The 17,432-nt window shown below is 38.4% G+C and overlaps 1 protein-coding gene across 3 annotated transcripts in view; it reads left to right on the forward strand.

Moving 5' to 3' along the window:
* Positions 1 to 17,432, forward strand: part of ttc14 (tetratricopeptide repeat domain 14) — a 40,760-nt gene that overhangs the window by 17,111 nt on the left and 6,217 nt on the right. For all 3 annotated transcript variants that reach the window (XR_009822066.1, XM_062028602.1, XM_062028603.1), the window contains exons 3-10: positions 1,923 to 2,122; positions 2,212 to 2,296; positions 5,648 to 5,777; positions 6,791 to 6,946; positions 7,171 to 7,242; positions 7,326 to 7,445; positions 11,397 to 11,519; positions 13,676 to 13,793. Coding sequence is in view for 2 of the 3 variants with exons in the window: in XM_062028602.1 (XP_061884586.1) it covers positions 1,923 to 2,122; positions 2,212 to 2,296; positions 5,648 to 5,777; positions 6,791 to 6,946; positions 7,171 to 7,242; positions 7,326 to 7,445; positions 11,397 to 11,519; positions 13,676 to 13,793 (1,004 nt within the window). In the remaining variant the exon portion in view is untranslated. The remainder of the gene's footprint in view (positions 1 to 1,922; positions 2,123 to 2,211; positions 2,297 to 5,647; positions 5,778 to 6,790; positions 6,947 to 7,170; positions 7,243 to 7,325; positions 7,446 to 11,396; positions 11,520 to 13,675; positions 13,794 to 17,432) is intronic.

Here is a 17,432-nt window from a genome sequence, read left to right on the forward strand (position 1 = left end):
GCACAGAATGTGATAGGTGTTTGCAAATGATTTTGCTACAATAATACAAACCCCGTTTCCATATGAGTTGGGAAATTGTGTTGGATGTAAATATAAACGGAATACAATGATTTGCAAATCCTTTTCAACCCATATTCAGTTGAATGCACTACAAAGACAACATATTTGATGTTCAAACTCATAAACTTTATTTTTTTTTTGCAAATAATAATTACCTTATAATTTCATGGCTGCAACACGTGCCAAAGTAGTTGGGAAAGGGCATGTTCACTACTGTGTTACATGGCCTTTCCTTTTAACAACACTCAGTAAACGTTTGGGAACTGAGGAAACACGTTTTTGAAGCTTCTCAGGTGGAATTCTTTCCCATTCTTGCTTGATGTACAGCTTAAGTTGTTCAACAGTCCGGGGGTCTCCGTTGTGGTATTTTAGGCTTCATAATGCGCCACACATATTCAATGGGAGACATGTCTGGACTACAGGCAGGCCAGTCTAGTACCCGCACTCTTTTACTATGAAGCCACGTTGATGTAACACGTGGCTTGGCATTGTCTTGCTAAAATAAGCAGGGGCGTCCATGGTAACGTTGCTTGGATGGCAACATATGTTGCTCCAAAACCTGTATGTACCTTTCACCATTAATGGCGCCTTCACAGATGTGTAAGTTACCCATGCCTTGAGCACTAATACACCCCCATACCATCACACATGCTGGCTTTTCAACTTTGCGCCTTGAACAATCCGGATGGTTCTTTTCCTCAGTTTCCAAAAACAATTTGAAATGTGGACTCGTCAGACCACAGAACACTTTTCCACTTTGTATCAGTCCATCTTAGATGAGCTCAGGCCCAGCGAAGCCGACGGCGTTTCTGGGTGTTGTTGATAAACGGTTTTCGCCTTGCATAGGAGAGTTTTAACTTGCACTTACAGATGTAGCGACCAACTGTAGTTACTGACAGTGGGTTTCTGAAGTGTTCCTGAGCTCATGTGGTGATATCCTTTACACACTGATGTCGCTTGTTGATGCAGTACAGCCTGAGGGATCGAAGGTCACAGGCTTAGCTGCTTACGTGCAGTGATTTCTCCAGATTCTCTGAACCCTTTGATGATATTACGGACTTTAGATGGTGAAATCCCTAAATTCCTTGCAATAGCTGGTTGAGAAAGGTTTTTCTTAAACTGTTCAACAATTTGCTCACGCATTTGTTGACAAAGTGGTGACCCTCGCCCCATCCTTGTTTGTGAATGACTGAGCATTTCATGGAATCTACTTTTATACCCAATCATGGCACCCACCTGTTCCCAATTTGCCTGTTCACCTGTGGGATGTTCCAAATAAGTGTTTGATGAGCATTCCTCAACTTTATCAGTATTTATTGCCACCTTTCCCAACTTCTTCGTCACGTGTTGCCGGCATCAAATTCTAAAGTTAATGATTATTTGCAAAAAAAAAATGTTTATCAGTTTGAACATCAAATATGTTGTCTTTGTAGCATATTCAACTGAATATGGGTTGAAAATGATTTGCAAATCATTGTATTCCGTTTATATTTACATCTAACACAATTTCCATACTCATATGGAAACGGGGTTTGTACTTTCATAGCCTCACCAGGTGGGCTGCTAACTTGTAGGAGATGTTTTTTTTAATGGTTTGTTTCTCTCATTTGGTCGTCCGCTTCCTCTCTTTTGCACTAACATTCTTAGTTACGGTAGTCGAAGGGCAGGATTGTGTCAATCCGTAAGCGGCGCAAAAATTTTGCATGTAGACGAAGCAGGGACAGTAATGTGTGTTTTCTTTTCATTGCTCAAGCAGCACAACTGTGTGCTAAATATTACTTCAAGGGCTTGTAACTCAAATTCTGCTCGCAACTTAAAGCATAACAAAAAGTGTGCCCTAACCATTGTGCTCTTCTCTCCAGAGCCTTACGCTGTCATGCCACCCCTGGAGTTATTCATGGAAGTGCCTTATGATGAGAGAAGGGCTATGCTGTATCGAGATTTGGAACGAGGGGACATTGTGGTGGGGAGGATCAACAATATCAGAGAATATGGCTTTTTTCTCACTCTGATTTGCATGGCGGGAGGAATGAATCGAGACATAGAAGACCTGGAGTTATCTGTGAGTGGAAAGTCGGGCGTGATTCATTAATTGGTGTGATTATTTGGCAAAGTATTGTTAAAACTTTTTTTTTTACTTTTTACTTTTAGGCTCTTTGTCACATCAGGGAAATTCCCTCTGCTGGCAGCCATGATGATCCTTTGTCTTACTACCAGATTGGAGACATAATCAGAGGTTAGTTATGGCAACCAGTTTCAACTGGTGCTCTGACACATCAAGTTTACATTCTACTTCAACTGTTATTTTAGTAACTCTCAAGGTTTTATTTTGCCTATTTTTCATTCATTCACAAAACCAAATGCTCAGATATGATAACCTACTAATGAGCTTTACCAGGCCTACTCATTTCGCTTCCAATATTCACCAGATCAGATGTTTTTTGTTATTTTTGTCATATCCGGATTGCCGTAGTGCAGACATGTGCAAGCATACCTGTATTAAATCGGATTAATCATAAATTTGAATTTGACAGGTTATTACTAGGGCTGCGAATCTTTGGGTGTCCCACCATTTGATTCAATATCGATTCTTTGGGTCATGATTCGATTCAAAATCGATTTTTTTTTCGATTCAACGCGATTCTCGATTCAAAAACGACATTTTCCCGATTCAAAACGATTCTCTATTCATTCAATACATAGGATTTCAGCAGGATCTACCCCAGTCTGCTGACATGCAAGCAGAGTAGTAGATTTTTGTAAAAAGATTTTATAATTGTAAAGGACAATGTTTTATCAACTGATTGCAATAATGTCAATTTGTTTTAACTATTAAATGAACCAAAAATATGACTTATTTTATCTTTGTGAAAATATTGGACACAGTGTGTTGTCAAGCTTATGAGATGCGATGCAAGTGTAAGCCACTGTGACACTATTGTTATTTTTTTAAAAATGTTTTCTAAATGTCTAATGATAATGTCAATGAGGGATTTTTAATCACTGCTATGTTGAAATTGTAACTAATATTGATACTGTTGTTGATAATATTCATTTGTTCTGTGTCGTGTTTGTGTCTCCTCTCAATTGCTCTGTTTATTGCAGTTCTGAGTGTTGCTGGGTCGGGTTTGGTTTTGGAATTGGATTGCATTGTTATGGTATTGCTGTGTATTGTTTTGTTGGATTGATTAATCTAAAAAAACAAAACAAAAAAAATGAATTAAAAAAAAAATCAATTTTTTAAAAATGAGAATCGATTCTGAATCGCACAACGTGTGAATCGCAATTCGAATTCAAATCGATTTTTTCCCACACCCCTAGTTATTACTCTCTTGTTTGATTTAAATTATCTTAAAAAAAGAGCCCAGTATTCTCTCGTTTGATTTAAATTATCTTAAAAAAAGAGCCCAGTATTTGGACACAAATGCAATTTTGTCAGAATGTCTAAATTAACATTTTTAAAATATTTTACTTGAATGCACGTCATGTATTTGCTCAAAACTTGGTAACAATTTTATCTGAAGTCCAGTTGGTGTATTTTGAAGAAAAATTTGCTACCAGTCAGTTTCCACACTCATGTTTGACATATCTGACGTATGCATTGACCATATAACAACCCGCGAGGTAACCATCTACGGTCAAGGTGAAGGACAATGTAGTCAAAATAAATTGCCTGAATAATAAAAGTATATACATGATTAATGCCATCATTTGTTGTAATTAATCACTTGAGTTAACATGTTATTTTTGACAGCTCAGTTTATACTTTAACTATATTGCTATTGCTTCTATAGTTACATTTGATTACTCGCGTTTTTTAGAAGAGATGCAATTTAAAGACTCAAATAATCTACAAAGTCAAAATAACGATTAAATAAAGTGAGGGCTTCTTTGCACGCGATACAGAAAGCAGGTGAAAAGGTGCATGTAAACATACAAAGACAGAAGTGAAATGACAGATAAATACAGTATGGTTAATAATCTAGATCTTTTGTTTGTTTGTTTGATAAAAGACATGTCATTATGAAAGGCTTCCACAAATTACTGCTGTTGTGAGCATAAAAAATAAAATTGGAATACCGTATTTTCCGCACCATAAGCCGCCCCGTGTTGTAAGCCGCACCTTCAATGAATGGCATATTTCAAAACTTTGTTTACCTATTAGCTGCCCCGTGTTATTAGCCGCACCTACGCTACGCTAAAGGGAATGTCAAAAAAACAGTCAGATAGGTCAGTCAAACTTTAATAATATATTACAAACCAGCGTTCTAACAACTCTGTTCACTCCCAAAATGTAATGTGCAAATGTGCAATCACAAAAATAGTAACACTCAAAATAGTGCAGAGCAATAGCAACATCAATAACTCAACGTTGCTCATACGTTAGTGTCACACAACACACAAAATAAACATTTAAAGCTCACTTTCTGAAGTTATTACTCATCCACAAATCCCTCGAATTATTCTTCTTTGGTGTGCTTCACTTGTTTTTTGACACCATCTGTGATGTGGACGCGCATGCAGTCATAGATCAACAGGGACGGGAGCTGCGTGAAAAAAGTCACCCGGTCTCTTCGCTCATTTTTTCTTCATCCATCCATCCCTTCGAGTTAGCTTTTATGATGACGCCGGCTGGAAAGTTCTCTTTTGGCAAGGTCTTCCTTTTGAATATCACAGTGGGTGGAAGTTTCTGGCCGTTAGCATGGCAAGCTAGAACCACGGTGAAGGACGACTTCTCATTCCCTGTGGTGCGAATATTCACCGTATATGTTCCCGTTGTATCCACAGTGCGGTTCACAGGAATATCAAAAGTCAGTGGAACCTTGTACGCGTGTCTCTTGGTAGGAGACATTTTGTGGTCTTTACAGAAACACACAAATAAAATGAAACGTAATATCCGCACGCTTCTTCTTCTACGGGGGCGGGTGCTCACCTTGGCGGTTGCTTACAGTAGAAGAAGACGCGCTTCCTCTTCTATGGGGGCGGTTGCTTACCGTAGAAGAAGAAGCGCTTCCTCTTCTACGGGGAAAAAAGATGGCGGCTGTTCACCGTAGTTGCGAGACCTAAACTTTATGAAAATAAATATTAATATTAATCCATATATAAGGCGCACCGGGTTATTAGCTGCACTGTCAGCTTTTGAGAAAAATTTTGTTTTTTAGGTGCGGCTTATGGTGCGGAAAATACGGTAAATAAAAATTAACTCTGCCCTCTAATATAATTGTGAAGAAAACACTAAATTCTCACAAGACTGACAGAACAAGATGTAAGTCCCAGGTGACTTAAGGTCTCTCGCAGCTCCTTACTTTGAAGAAACCACATGCCATTATGCTTTGAGCTTTCTACCCAAAGAATGTTTGGCACGTGACACAATGGTTGAAATGATTGCTTGGCATCAGGAAATAGCCTCCTCTTTATTTGGTTCTCCTTGAAATGAAGCCATAGACGGGATTTATAGTTTGTTGTTATATCTGTCAAGTTGTGTCTGCATTCCAAGGCTGTCTATTCAGAACTATTAATATGTTAATTCTATTCACTGTTAACCAATTAAAAGCCCCATCAGTTATTATTATGTTTTATATTACAGCTGGTGTGAAAGACATTGACCGCTACCAAGAAAAAATCACAGTGTCACTGCTTCAAACGTCGCTTTCACCCAGATCGGAGAGCGTCCAGCTAGGAGTCATAAACAAGGACGAGCTGCCTCTACACTATAAGTAAGAACATCAAATGACAAATTCACTACAAGACTCAAATCAAAGCTTAAATCCAATGTCTGAAATACAAAGTAAAACAAGTTCAGTGTAAAATAATCCAGTGTTTTTCAACCTTTTTTGAGCCAAGGCACATTTTTTTCATTAAAACAAAAAATACGGAGGCACACCACCAGCAGAAAAGGTTAAAAAATGAAAGTCCACCAAGTTGTCGTGCCTTATTTTGAGTTTGTTGTTGTTCCTGTGTGTAGTGCTCTAGTTCCTGTCTTGCGCTGTTATTTTGGTGACCCTTCCTGTTTTGTTGGTGTTCTCCTGTAGCAGCTTCGCGCCTTCCTTTGAGTGCTATTGCCCGCACCTGCTTTGTTTTCGCAATCAAGACTATTTAAGTTTTGCGTACGCTATCCTTCTTTTTGGGGACAGTGTTTATTGTCATGTCATGTACGGATGTACTTTGTGGACGCCGTCTCCGCTCCACACGTAAGTTTTTGCTGTCGTCCAGTATTCTGTTTTTGTTTACCTTGTAGCCAGTTCAGTTTTACTTTTGTTTTGCATAGCCATCCCTATGCTTCAGTGCCTTTTCCTAGCGGGGCTTGCCTTTTGTTCATTTTTCGTTTAAGCGTTACCTACCTTTTTACCTGCACGCTGTCTCCCGCTGTGCTCTGCATATTGGGATCACGACAAACCATCCTTGACGCGTTCCGACTTCTACAAAGCAATTAACTACCTGCTGCCACCAACTGATATGGAGTATTACATGGTTACCCTGCCAAGCTCTACACAGCACATACACTAGACAAGGGCACATTATTATAATTATTGATTTGCAAAAAATATTTTTTGGACCAATTAAGTGAAGTTGCATAATTTCCCACGGCACACCAGACAATATCTCACGGCACACTAGGCTAAGTGGTTGAAAAACACTGAAATAATCTACTAATTTGTAACAAGTTTATTATTGGGTCAACACTAGTGTCATGTTAACACTTTTGTTAATCAGTGCAACCTTCTTTCAGTCGTAGTGTTCGGGCAGCTAGTGACTCAAGGGAGACATACGAGCGTATACTGTGTGGTTGCCACGGCTACCACAACCCTTCTGTCGTGGACTACTTGCTGGAGAACATTGGTGTTACTGACATTCACCCACCCTCGATGATGAGGGGGCTACAAAGGTAAGATCCATCCCTCTCGGGGTCAAAGGGTGCTTCAACCTATCCCGGCTGCACTTGGGCGGAAGGCGGAGTACACCCTGGACAAGTCGCCACCTCATTGCAGGGCCAACACAGAGAGACAACATTCACACACTATCTTACAATACCAAAATGGGACTGTTGTGATAGTCAATATATTAATTAATACAACTTATCGATTGTTTTCACCTGCCACTTCTCTACAGTAAACTCTTTGAAAAAGAAGATTTTGCGTGTGCAATCCGGGAAAAGCAATCTGCATCCTGGGCTTTGAAATGGTAGAAACACACTCAACACGGCAGTGTAGTAGTTTTGTCCTCCATTGTGTCTCAGAAAGTGTTTTTTTTTTTTTTTTTTTCAGTGTCAAGGCAGGTGTGGACCACTTTAAACACAGTCGCCATGTGGAAGCCATGAATGAGTACAACAAAGCTTTGGACATCGACACAAACAATGTGGAAGCGCTGGTAGCACGAGGAGCTCTGTGAGTTTTTGTGAAATTATAATGTTTACCAAACCAGATTTTCTCGTAAGGACGGAAATTTCATTAAATTCAACAAGCACTTGTTTTATATTATATTCTGATCCTTATAATATACTACAGTAGTTAAAAAAAACTTATTGCAATAAGCACATTCTTGTGTCTGGATCATTGAACACCGCAGCACCTCCCAGAATGCACTTTGTGTGTGCTAGAAGTGGGTTCAGTTGTCAAGATCGTGCTTCAGTATAGCCCAGAGAAGGTGGTGCGTATTATATGTGTGCTCCATGTCAACAACATGACGAAACACCACCGGTTGCACCACTTTTGTACTTGTTATTAATTAGACCCAGTCTTAGTAGATCACACGCCCATTAATAATATGCACTGTTTTAGTTTGCACACACTATTTACAAAACCCAAAACCAGTGAAGTTGGCTCATTGTGTAAATGGTAAATGAAAACAGAATACAATGAGTTGCAAATCCTTTTCAACTTATATTCAATTGAATACACTGCAAAGACAAGCTATTTAATGTTCCAACTGAGAAACTTATTTTTTCTTTTCAAATAATCATTAACTGAGAATTTAATGGCAGCAACACATTGCAAAAAAGTTGCCACAGGGGCATTTTTACCACTGTGTTACATGGCCTTTCCTTTTAACAACACTCCGTAAACGTTTGGGAACTGAGGAGACTAATTTTGGAAGCTTTTCAGGTGGAATTCTTTCCCATTCTTGCTTGATGTACAGCTTAAGTTGTTCAACAGTCCGGGGTCTCCGTTGTGGTATTTTAGGCTTCATAATGCGCCACACATTTTCAATGGGAGACAGGTCTGGACTACAGTCGAGTACCCGCACTCTTTTACTACGAAGCCACGCTGTTGTAACATGCAGAATGTGGCTTAGCATTGTCTTGCTGAAATAAGCAGGGGCGTCCATGAACAAGATGTTACTTGGATGGCAACATATGTTGCTCCAAAACCTGTATGTACCTTTCACCATTAATGGTGACTTCACAGATGTGTAAGTTACCCATGTCTTGGGCACTAATACACCCCCATACCATCACAGATGCTGGCTTTGGAAGTTTGCGCCTATAACAATCCGGATGGTTCTTTTCCTCTTAGATCCGGAGGACACAACGTCCACAGTTTCCAAAAACAATTTGAATTGTGGACTCGTCAGACCACAGAGCACTTTTCCACTTTGCATCAGTCTATTTTAGATGAGCTCAGGCACAGCAAACCCGGCAGCGTTTCTGGGTGTTGTTGATAAATGGCTTTCACTCTGCAAAGTAGAGTTTTAACTTTTACTTACAGATGTAGCGACGAACTGCAGTTACTGACTGAGAGTGGTTTTCTAAAGTGTTCCTGAGCCCATGTGGTGATATCCTTTACACACTGATGTCGGTTTTTGATGCAGTACCGCCTGAGGGATCAAAGGTCACGGGCTTGCAATGTTGGTTTTCGGCCTTGCCGCTTATGTGCAGTGATTTTTTTCCAGATTCTCTGAACCTTTTGATATTACGGACCGTAGATGGTGAAATCCCTAAATTCCTTGCAATAGCTCGTTGAAAAATGTTGTTCTTAAACTGTTCGACAATTTGCTCACGCATTTGTTCACAAATTGGTGACCCTCGCCCCATCCTTGTTTGTGAATGTTCGAATGTTAAGTATCATGTCTTTGCAGTCTTTTTAATTGAATATAGGCTAAAAAAGGATTTGCAAATCATTGTATTCTGTTTTTATTTATGATATACACAACCTGCCAACTTCACTGGTTTTGTAGAATGTATCATTTGGATCTTAGTGGATCAGGCCCTGAGTGTGTTACCTTTTTACATCTGTAGTGGATTGAGATTCTCCCATGCTGAAAAAGACACTACAACAGGCACGTGTGAAGTTTGCCAGAGAGCATTGGGAATGATCTGGAGATTGTGATGTGGTCAGATAAAACCAACATTTAGTTATTTGGCATCAGTTGAACATGGAGGCAGAGAAATGCTAATTATGAACCCAAAACCATTACTGCTGTCAAACATGGAGATGGAAACATTCTGCTTTGATACTGCTTCTTTGCAAAGGGTACACTGCATTTAGGGGCCATCGTACAACGAATGAGGCCATGTACCTAGCCAGTGTCCAGATCTTAATCCCAATCCCACAAAAACCTGTGTAGGGACCTGACATTTTGGGGTTAAGTAATAGTCTCAAAACCATCAGTATTTGAACAGTCTGACATTGTAACATCGACCAAAACCTTCTGGAATGTGGGCAAACCTAGTAACTACAAGAAACTTTTGTTCACTCTTTTATTGGCCATTAAGGAAGTAAGGAATGACGCTTTGTGTTGTTGTGGGTTTGTCTTCCCTAGAAATATACCAGATCTAAAATATTGTCTCTTTTTGACATGAATACAAGACAGAGGCCTTGCATTGAGCCACATTCAAACCTAAAATTATTGATACCCCTGGAAAATTTTGAAATACCCACTTTTCTTGCCGGTTGGCAATTGCTTTTGTGTATTTGGGATCACTATAAAAGCCGAAAATGTCAATTCAAACCATAGCAGCATTGAGATATTTATTTTTAAAAAATGGTCTTGTTCCAAACTAGCCGTTTTAAATTTGCCAGGACTTTTGACGTCAGCGGATACGTCTATATATGGTAGTTGTTTACATGAAGACCTTTTTCCGCCATTGTTGTCCAATGCTGTAGTGAGTAAGTTGTTTTTTTTCCTCTACCGTCTTGTTGTGGGGCACACACTACACTGGCTTGTAGATGTGCATGCATCCTCCGCTCTTGCCATATGAAATCGCTAACAACTACACAATGGCTGACGAGGAGAAAACCGTTGAAGTGGAGGCACGTAAATAAAATCGCCAACAAAAGGGCGAATCCTGAAGAGACGGTCAAAAAGCGGCTTGAAAATGGTCAATAAATCAAAATCTCTGCAACATTTTGACCAAAGAACCACCATTAAACATTATGTAGACCACAAGGAAGTGTTTTAAATGTAGGAAAAAATCAAATTATGACCACTTTAAAGTTACTACTATTAAACCAGCATGTTTAAATATTTTTCAGCATTTATTTACATTTGAAGAAAAAATTCGGAAGTCAAAATTTGCAATGGGTATGTATGTACATTTTTTGGGCTTGACTGTACATAAAATCACAACATTACCAAGCTCTATATAAATGTGAAACACACACAGCATATGTTTATATTGTATTTCTTATTGGGAGTCAAATTTGAAATCATCTTTCATCAGCTTTGTGTATTTGTGGGCTGTTTAATCTTTGCAAAATTTCTGTTTGACGGGGAAACGATTGTTTGTATTTTGTATTTTATTTAGGCTGTCAAAATGTATGCTTTAATGCAAATTAATCCATTATCGATATAAATATGATTAAACATTTTTGGTTTATCCTATTAGTGTTGCCATCGCTCATGCGCAAATATGCAGTGAGAATCTTCAACAGCTAACTAGCAATATGGAAGACGCTAAACAGCACATTAGCCCTTTTGATAGGTAACGGGAATACTAAAAACCACGATGGAACAGTTGATCACCAGAAAGTCTTGTTATGTGCAAGAATAAGTTTTCTTTTTCAAACCACTTCCATCTTAAAATGAATAGAATTGATAACACAAAAGGAGTAACAGGTCCACATTATTGTAGATATGTTTTTTGTTAACGTGAACATAATGTCAAAGGTGTTTAATAAACACATTAAGTGCACATTTACCACTTTTTTTTTCTTGAGTCTCTTTGTTCATGCAAAATGAAACACCATTAATATACACTAGTTCAAAAGTAAATGGTATTTAGTTGAAATTAATCAAAATTTACCTATAGCAACCCTGTGATTAACCTAATTACAAATTGTATTATTCGACAGCGCTAATTTTATTCTTATGTTGCTTTTTTTGAATTATGTTTTCAGGTATGCTAATAAAGGCAGCATTTTGAAGGCTATATCAGACTTCGAACTGGCCCTGAAGACCTGTCCAGATCACCGCAATGCCAAGAAGTACCTCTGCCAGACACTGGTTGAGAGAGGAAAACAGTAAGCCATGCTGCATTTTGGGGATGGCAGTGACAGTTGACCAAATATTTATTTACATTTTATAACTATAAACCACTCTATATAATCCAGAAATCTTATTTTATATGTAGTATTGAACTTTTCACTGGTGATAATCATTTGGTAAATGAAAAGGGAAAATGCGTAGTCAAAAAGTATTACTTTTCACCATTTAAAATGGCACTTCTACTGAGATGAGACTACCAGACAATGAAATATTTTGGTGAAAGTAGGGCTGGGTGATATGATCGCTGATCGCGATTCATTTGAGTTTCATCGCGGTGATCAGCTCTTAGCATTATTTCCTCGATCAAATGTGGCAGAATAGTCTGTTAGTATGTAGCAAACCGTAGAGAAGCAACAATGCTTGGTAAAATCCCCCACGGAACAATCCACCTTTATTGACTGTAATCCTATTTGTGTGAAAGTCTGTCCGTATGCGCGACCATCTCGTTCCACCATCGCAAAAGTCTGTGTACTCACGACTTAATTAATGTTCAATCAGCAATGTGCCTCTACAATATCGATCAAAATAATCGTTCATATTATTTTTTGCCATAATCGTCCAGTCCTACCACATTTTTGGAGCAAATTCCTAAAACACACATGAGTGCTCCTGTTGAATAGAGGAATTTGAGCCACTGTAAACACTTTTGCAGATCCTTTCATTGACACTGTGGTCCAGACTTTTGATTTACATAACTGAGGCTGTTCCTCAAGGCACTCTGTTAAGTCCTGACCTTATTAGAAGCAAAACATTTTTCTTAGTATAATTTGATTTATGTAACTAAGGTGTTTCTGTAACTTGTTAACTTCAGATGCAGTCATTAGGCATTTGTTCCATCCATCCATTTTCTACCGCTTATTCCCTTCAGGGTCGCGGGGGGCGCTGGAGCCTATCTCAGTGCTCAACTTATTTAATTATTCTAATAGGTGTGCCAAGTTTCGAAATAGGTTCCTCTCTTTTTCATAATTTGAACTATTTAGCTGATAGCCTGCGAGTTCAGTTCAAAGAACTTGTGAGAGACTCACATTTTTGCAGTATATTCTTAAAAACACTAAAGTGCTTTCGTAGAAATAATCTTTGACTACCGTATTTTTCGGACTATAAATCACAGTTTTTTTCATAGTTTGGCCGGGGGTGCGACTTATACTCAGGAGCGACTTATGTGTGAAATTATTAACACATTACCGTAAAATATCAAATAATATTATTTAGCTCATTCATGTAAGAGACTAGACGTATAATAGTTCATGGAATTTAGCGATTAGGAGTGACAGATTGTTTGGTAAATGTATAGCATGTTCTATATGTTATAGTTATTTGAATGACTCTTACCGTAATATGTTACGTTAACATACCAGGCACGTTCTCAGTTGGTTATTTATGCCTCATATAACGTACACTTATTCAGCCTGTTGTTCACTATTCTTTATTTATTTTAAATTGCCTTTCAAATTTTTTATCAAATTTCTCAAAAAATGCGACTTATACTCCAGTGCGACTTATATATGTTTTATTTCCTTCTTTATTATGCATTTTCGGCCTGTGCGACTTATACTCCGAAAAATACGGTAGCTTTTTTGTAGAAGGTCCTTCAAACAGCAGACCACTCCTGTAACTGACAAAATAAATGGACCAAAATCAAATGTCTACTGTAGAGGATGCTGGTTCTCCGCAATACAAATAAGAGTAAAAATAAAAAGTCCGGACCCCACAGTCCTCTCAGCTTTCTGAAAAAGGGACCACCAAATAATTTAGACAGTTGCATTGCCTGGCTCTCATGTCCAACATGCTTAATACCGTACTTCTTTTACCTTAAGAAAGTCGTCCATTTCCTTCCATACTGCAGAACTCATCATACATGCCCTCATCACCTCCTGTGAACTAGTCTCCTCTACGGTTCATGAGCGGAACTTTAAAAACATTGTGAACTTTTCTAATTGTGTAACTTGGTTACTTGCCAAGTCTTGTCACCAGATTGCTAACAATGTTTTTAGTCTCTTTGAAATGCATTTTAATTGGCCAACTACCAAAACGATTGTTTGTGCTGCCAAATCAGTCAGAGTTCCCTGTTAATTACCAATTTGTTGGTAGTTTCCAATTACTTTTATAACTTTGAAGTCTTCCATTTTAGACTGGAGGAACAGGAGAAACTAGTAACAGCAGAAGGGGTGTACCGAAGAGCACTTTCACTGGATGATGCAAACCCTGAGGCCCAGGAAGCCTTGAACAAGATCACAGAGACCATACAGGTGTGTGAGCCTCAATATATTGAGTGCTTTATGTGTAACATGTGGTTATATGTGTTTTTTAAGATGTATTGCACTCGAACAATTTACAAGTGTATATATTATATATAGCCTTCTATATTCTAGATTTAGGTTGGACTAGAATAAAAAGCTTTATTGAAATTGTAATAAATGCTTCATGATTTATGGTCGCCACTCTTGTCTGTGCTTTAAGACAAATACAATCATTAGTAAATTCTAATAATACTATGGCTAAAAGTACACAGATAAGCCATGTAGCAGGTAAAACACACATTGTTAAAGCTAAAACACAAATTGTAGGAATTTGTAACAAACTTCAGTCATTTCACTTGCATAGTTTACGTTAGGCGGTTTGGACTGCGCTAATAATTGGCACCAAGCCATCCAGGTGTGTGTTTGTCTACGTACAGTGTGTGTATGTGCACAGCAGGGGAGCTAGTTAACTACATTACCTGTCACTCTTTAAAGGCCTACTGAAACCCACTACTACCGACCACGCAGTCTGATAGTTTATATATCAATGATGAAATCTTAACATTGCAACACATGCCAATACGGCCGGGTTAACTTATAAAGTGCAATTTTAAATTTCCCGGGAAACTTCCGGTTGAAAACGTCTAGATATGATGACGTTTGCGCGTGACGTCAATGGTTGAAGCGGAAGTATTGGGACACATTGTATCCCAATACAAACAGCTCTGTTTTCATCGCAAAATTCCACAGTATTCTGGATACCTGTGTTTGTGAATCTTTTGCAATTTGTTTAATGAACAATGGAGACTGCAAAGAAGAAAGCTGTAGGTGGGATCGGTTTATTAGCGGCTGGCTGCAGCAACACAACCAGGAGGACTTTGAGTTGGATATTGAGTTGGATAGCAGACGTACTATCCGACGCTAGCTGCCGACCGCATCGATGATTGGGTGAAGTCCTTCGTCGCGCCGTCGATCGCTGGAATGCAGGTGAGCACGGGTGTTGATGAGCAGATGAGGGCTGGCGTAGGTGGATCGCTAATGTTTTTAGCATAACTCTGTGAGTTCCCGTAGCTAAGTTAGCTTCAATGGCGTCGTTAGCAACAGCATTGTTAAGATCCGCCAGGCTGGAAAGCATTAACCGTGTAGTTACAGGTCCAGGGTTTAATAGTATAGTTGATCGTCTGTCCATCCTTCCAGTCAGGGGCTTATTTATTTTGTTTCTATCTGCAGTTAAACCCGATGCTATCACGTTAGCTCCGTAGCTAAAGTGCTTCACCAATGTATTGTCGTGGAGATAAAAGTCACTGTGAATGTCCATTTCGCGTTCTCGACTCTCATTTTCAAGAGGATATAGTATCCGAGGTGGTTTAAAATACAAATGCGTGATCCACAATAGAAAAAGGAGAAAGTGGGGAATCCAATGAGCCAGCTTGTACCTAAGTTACGGTCAGAGTGAAAAAAGAAAGTCCTGCACTGCACTCTAGTCCTTCACTCTGACGTTCCTCATCCACAAATGTTTCATCCTGGCTCAAATGAATGGGGTAATCGTCGCTTTCTCTGTCCGAATCGCTCTCGCTGCTGGTGTAAACAATGGGGAAATGTGAGGAGCCCTTCAACCTGCGACGTCACGCTACTTCCGGTACAGGCAAGGCTTTTTTTTATCAGCGACCAAAAGTTGCGAACTTTATCGTCTATGTTCTCTACTAAATCCTTTCAGCAAAAATATGGCAATATCGCGCAATGATCAAGTATGACACAGAATGGATCCGCTATCCCCGTTTAAATAAGAACATTTCATTTCAGTAGGCCTTTAAACTCCTTGTACAGATCTGACTGCTTGTTATTTAATAGTTTGGCTAAGTTTGAAGCAAAGGTATTTTGAAAAGGCGGCACTTTGTCAGTTGCTACCTTTGGCGAGGCATGTTTTAAAGCACCGCCTTGCTGCGCGGCACTTTGGTGTTTAAAGCGTCCCTTTTATCGATAATTTTCAAGCCCAAATACCTCCATGTTACGCTTCATGCACCCTCTTTATGAACCAGTAGAATTGACGGTTTTTGTAATTTTCCTTCCCCATGCTGTTTCTGATTGTATGCACTTAGTGTGTGCTTTTTGACACACTCAACATCATACGCGCCTCAGTTCTGTACATCACCACCGCAGAGGTGCAAAGAGGAATTGGCGAAACTGCCCAAAGATAGGTGTGCCAAGTTTATGGCATTGTATTAAAAAAAAAACTTGAGGCTGTAATGGCTGCCGAAGGTGCATTAACAACATATTGAGAAAAAAGGCTGTGAATACTTTTGTAAATTTTTAATAAATGTGTAAAAAAAAATTACATTTCTGTTTTTATTCTGTCAAAATGGGTTGCTGAGTGTCCATTAATGAGAAATAAAAATACCTTTTTGGATTTTAGCAAATGGCTGCAATGAAACAAAGAGTGAACAATTTAAAGGCGTCTGAATACTTTCCGTACCCACTGTAGGTGTGCCTAGCTCACTTGAGGCTGTGGCTGCCAGAGGTGCATCCACATAGTATTTAGAGAAAAAAGCCTGTGTGATTTTTTTTAGTATTCTATTTTTAATAAATTTGCTAAAATGTAATTAACACTTTCATTAAGGTGTATTGTCTGTAGAATTTTGAGAACAAAAAATAGTTTATTCAATTTTGGAACAAGGCTGTAACTAAGGGTGTAACGGTACACAAAAATGTCGGTTCGGTACGTACTTCGGTTTAGAGGTCACAGTTCGGTTCATTTTCGGTACAGTAAGAAAACAACAAAATATACATTTTCTGGTTATTTATTTACCAAAATTTGTAAACAATGGCTTTATCCTTTTAACATTGCTTTAAAATAGCTCTGTGTGTGATTGTTTTTGTTACCTTGTCTTCTTTATTTATTTGTAAAACTGTATAAAGAGACACAAAATATATGTCAAATAAACACTACTAAGTAACGACACTGCAAAAACTGAAATCTAAGTAAGATTAAATATCTCAAATAAGGGTGATATTTGCTTATTTTCTATCTGATAAGATAATTCTTCTCACTAAGCAGATTTTATGTTAGAGTGTTTTACTTGTTTTAAGGGTTTTGGTCCTAAATGTTCTCAGTAAGATATTACAGCTTGTAGCTGAGATTTTATGACCTATATTGCTCGAAACTAGAATATCAACTGATACAAAGCTGTGTCATCAGCACTCACAAGTATAAAACTACTTTTTTAAAGTAATAATTCGTTACTTCAAGCATGAAAAAAAATCATTATGTATGCATATCATCATGTCAAGATAATGGCACTAGCACTTACTTAATTTAAGAAAATCAATTTTTTTTATACCGAGAAAAATGTATATTTTGTGTATTTTTGTATTTTGGGTTCATTGAGGTTAGCTAATTTTACTTGTTTTGGAAAGTCTTGACAAGCCAAATTTTCTTGTTCTATTGGCAAATAAAATACCCCTCATTTTAGTATTTTTTTTTCTTGTTTTTGAACACTGACTTTTTGCAGTGTACATTTCTATAAATGTTTGCTGCATAACATGTTTTCACACATACACACACACAGCCCATACAATAGCATGTAAACAGTGCTCATAAAGGTATGTAAATAGCCGTACATAGCCCATGAAACACTCAAAGCCACACAT

Source organism: Entelurus aequoreus, linkage group LG19 (genome assembly GCF_033978785.1).
Source record: "Entelurus aequoreus isolate RoL-2023_Sb linkage group LG19, RoL_Eaeq_v1.1, whole genome shotgun sequence".
NCBI lineage: Eukaryota > Metazoa > Chordata > Actinopteri > Syngnathiformes > Syngnathidae > Entelurus > Entelurus aequoreus.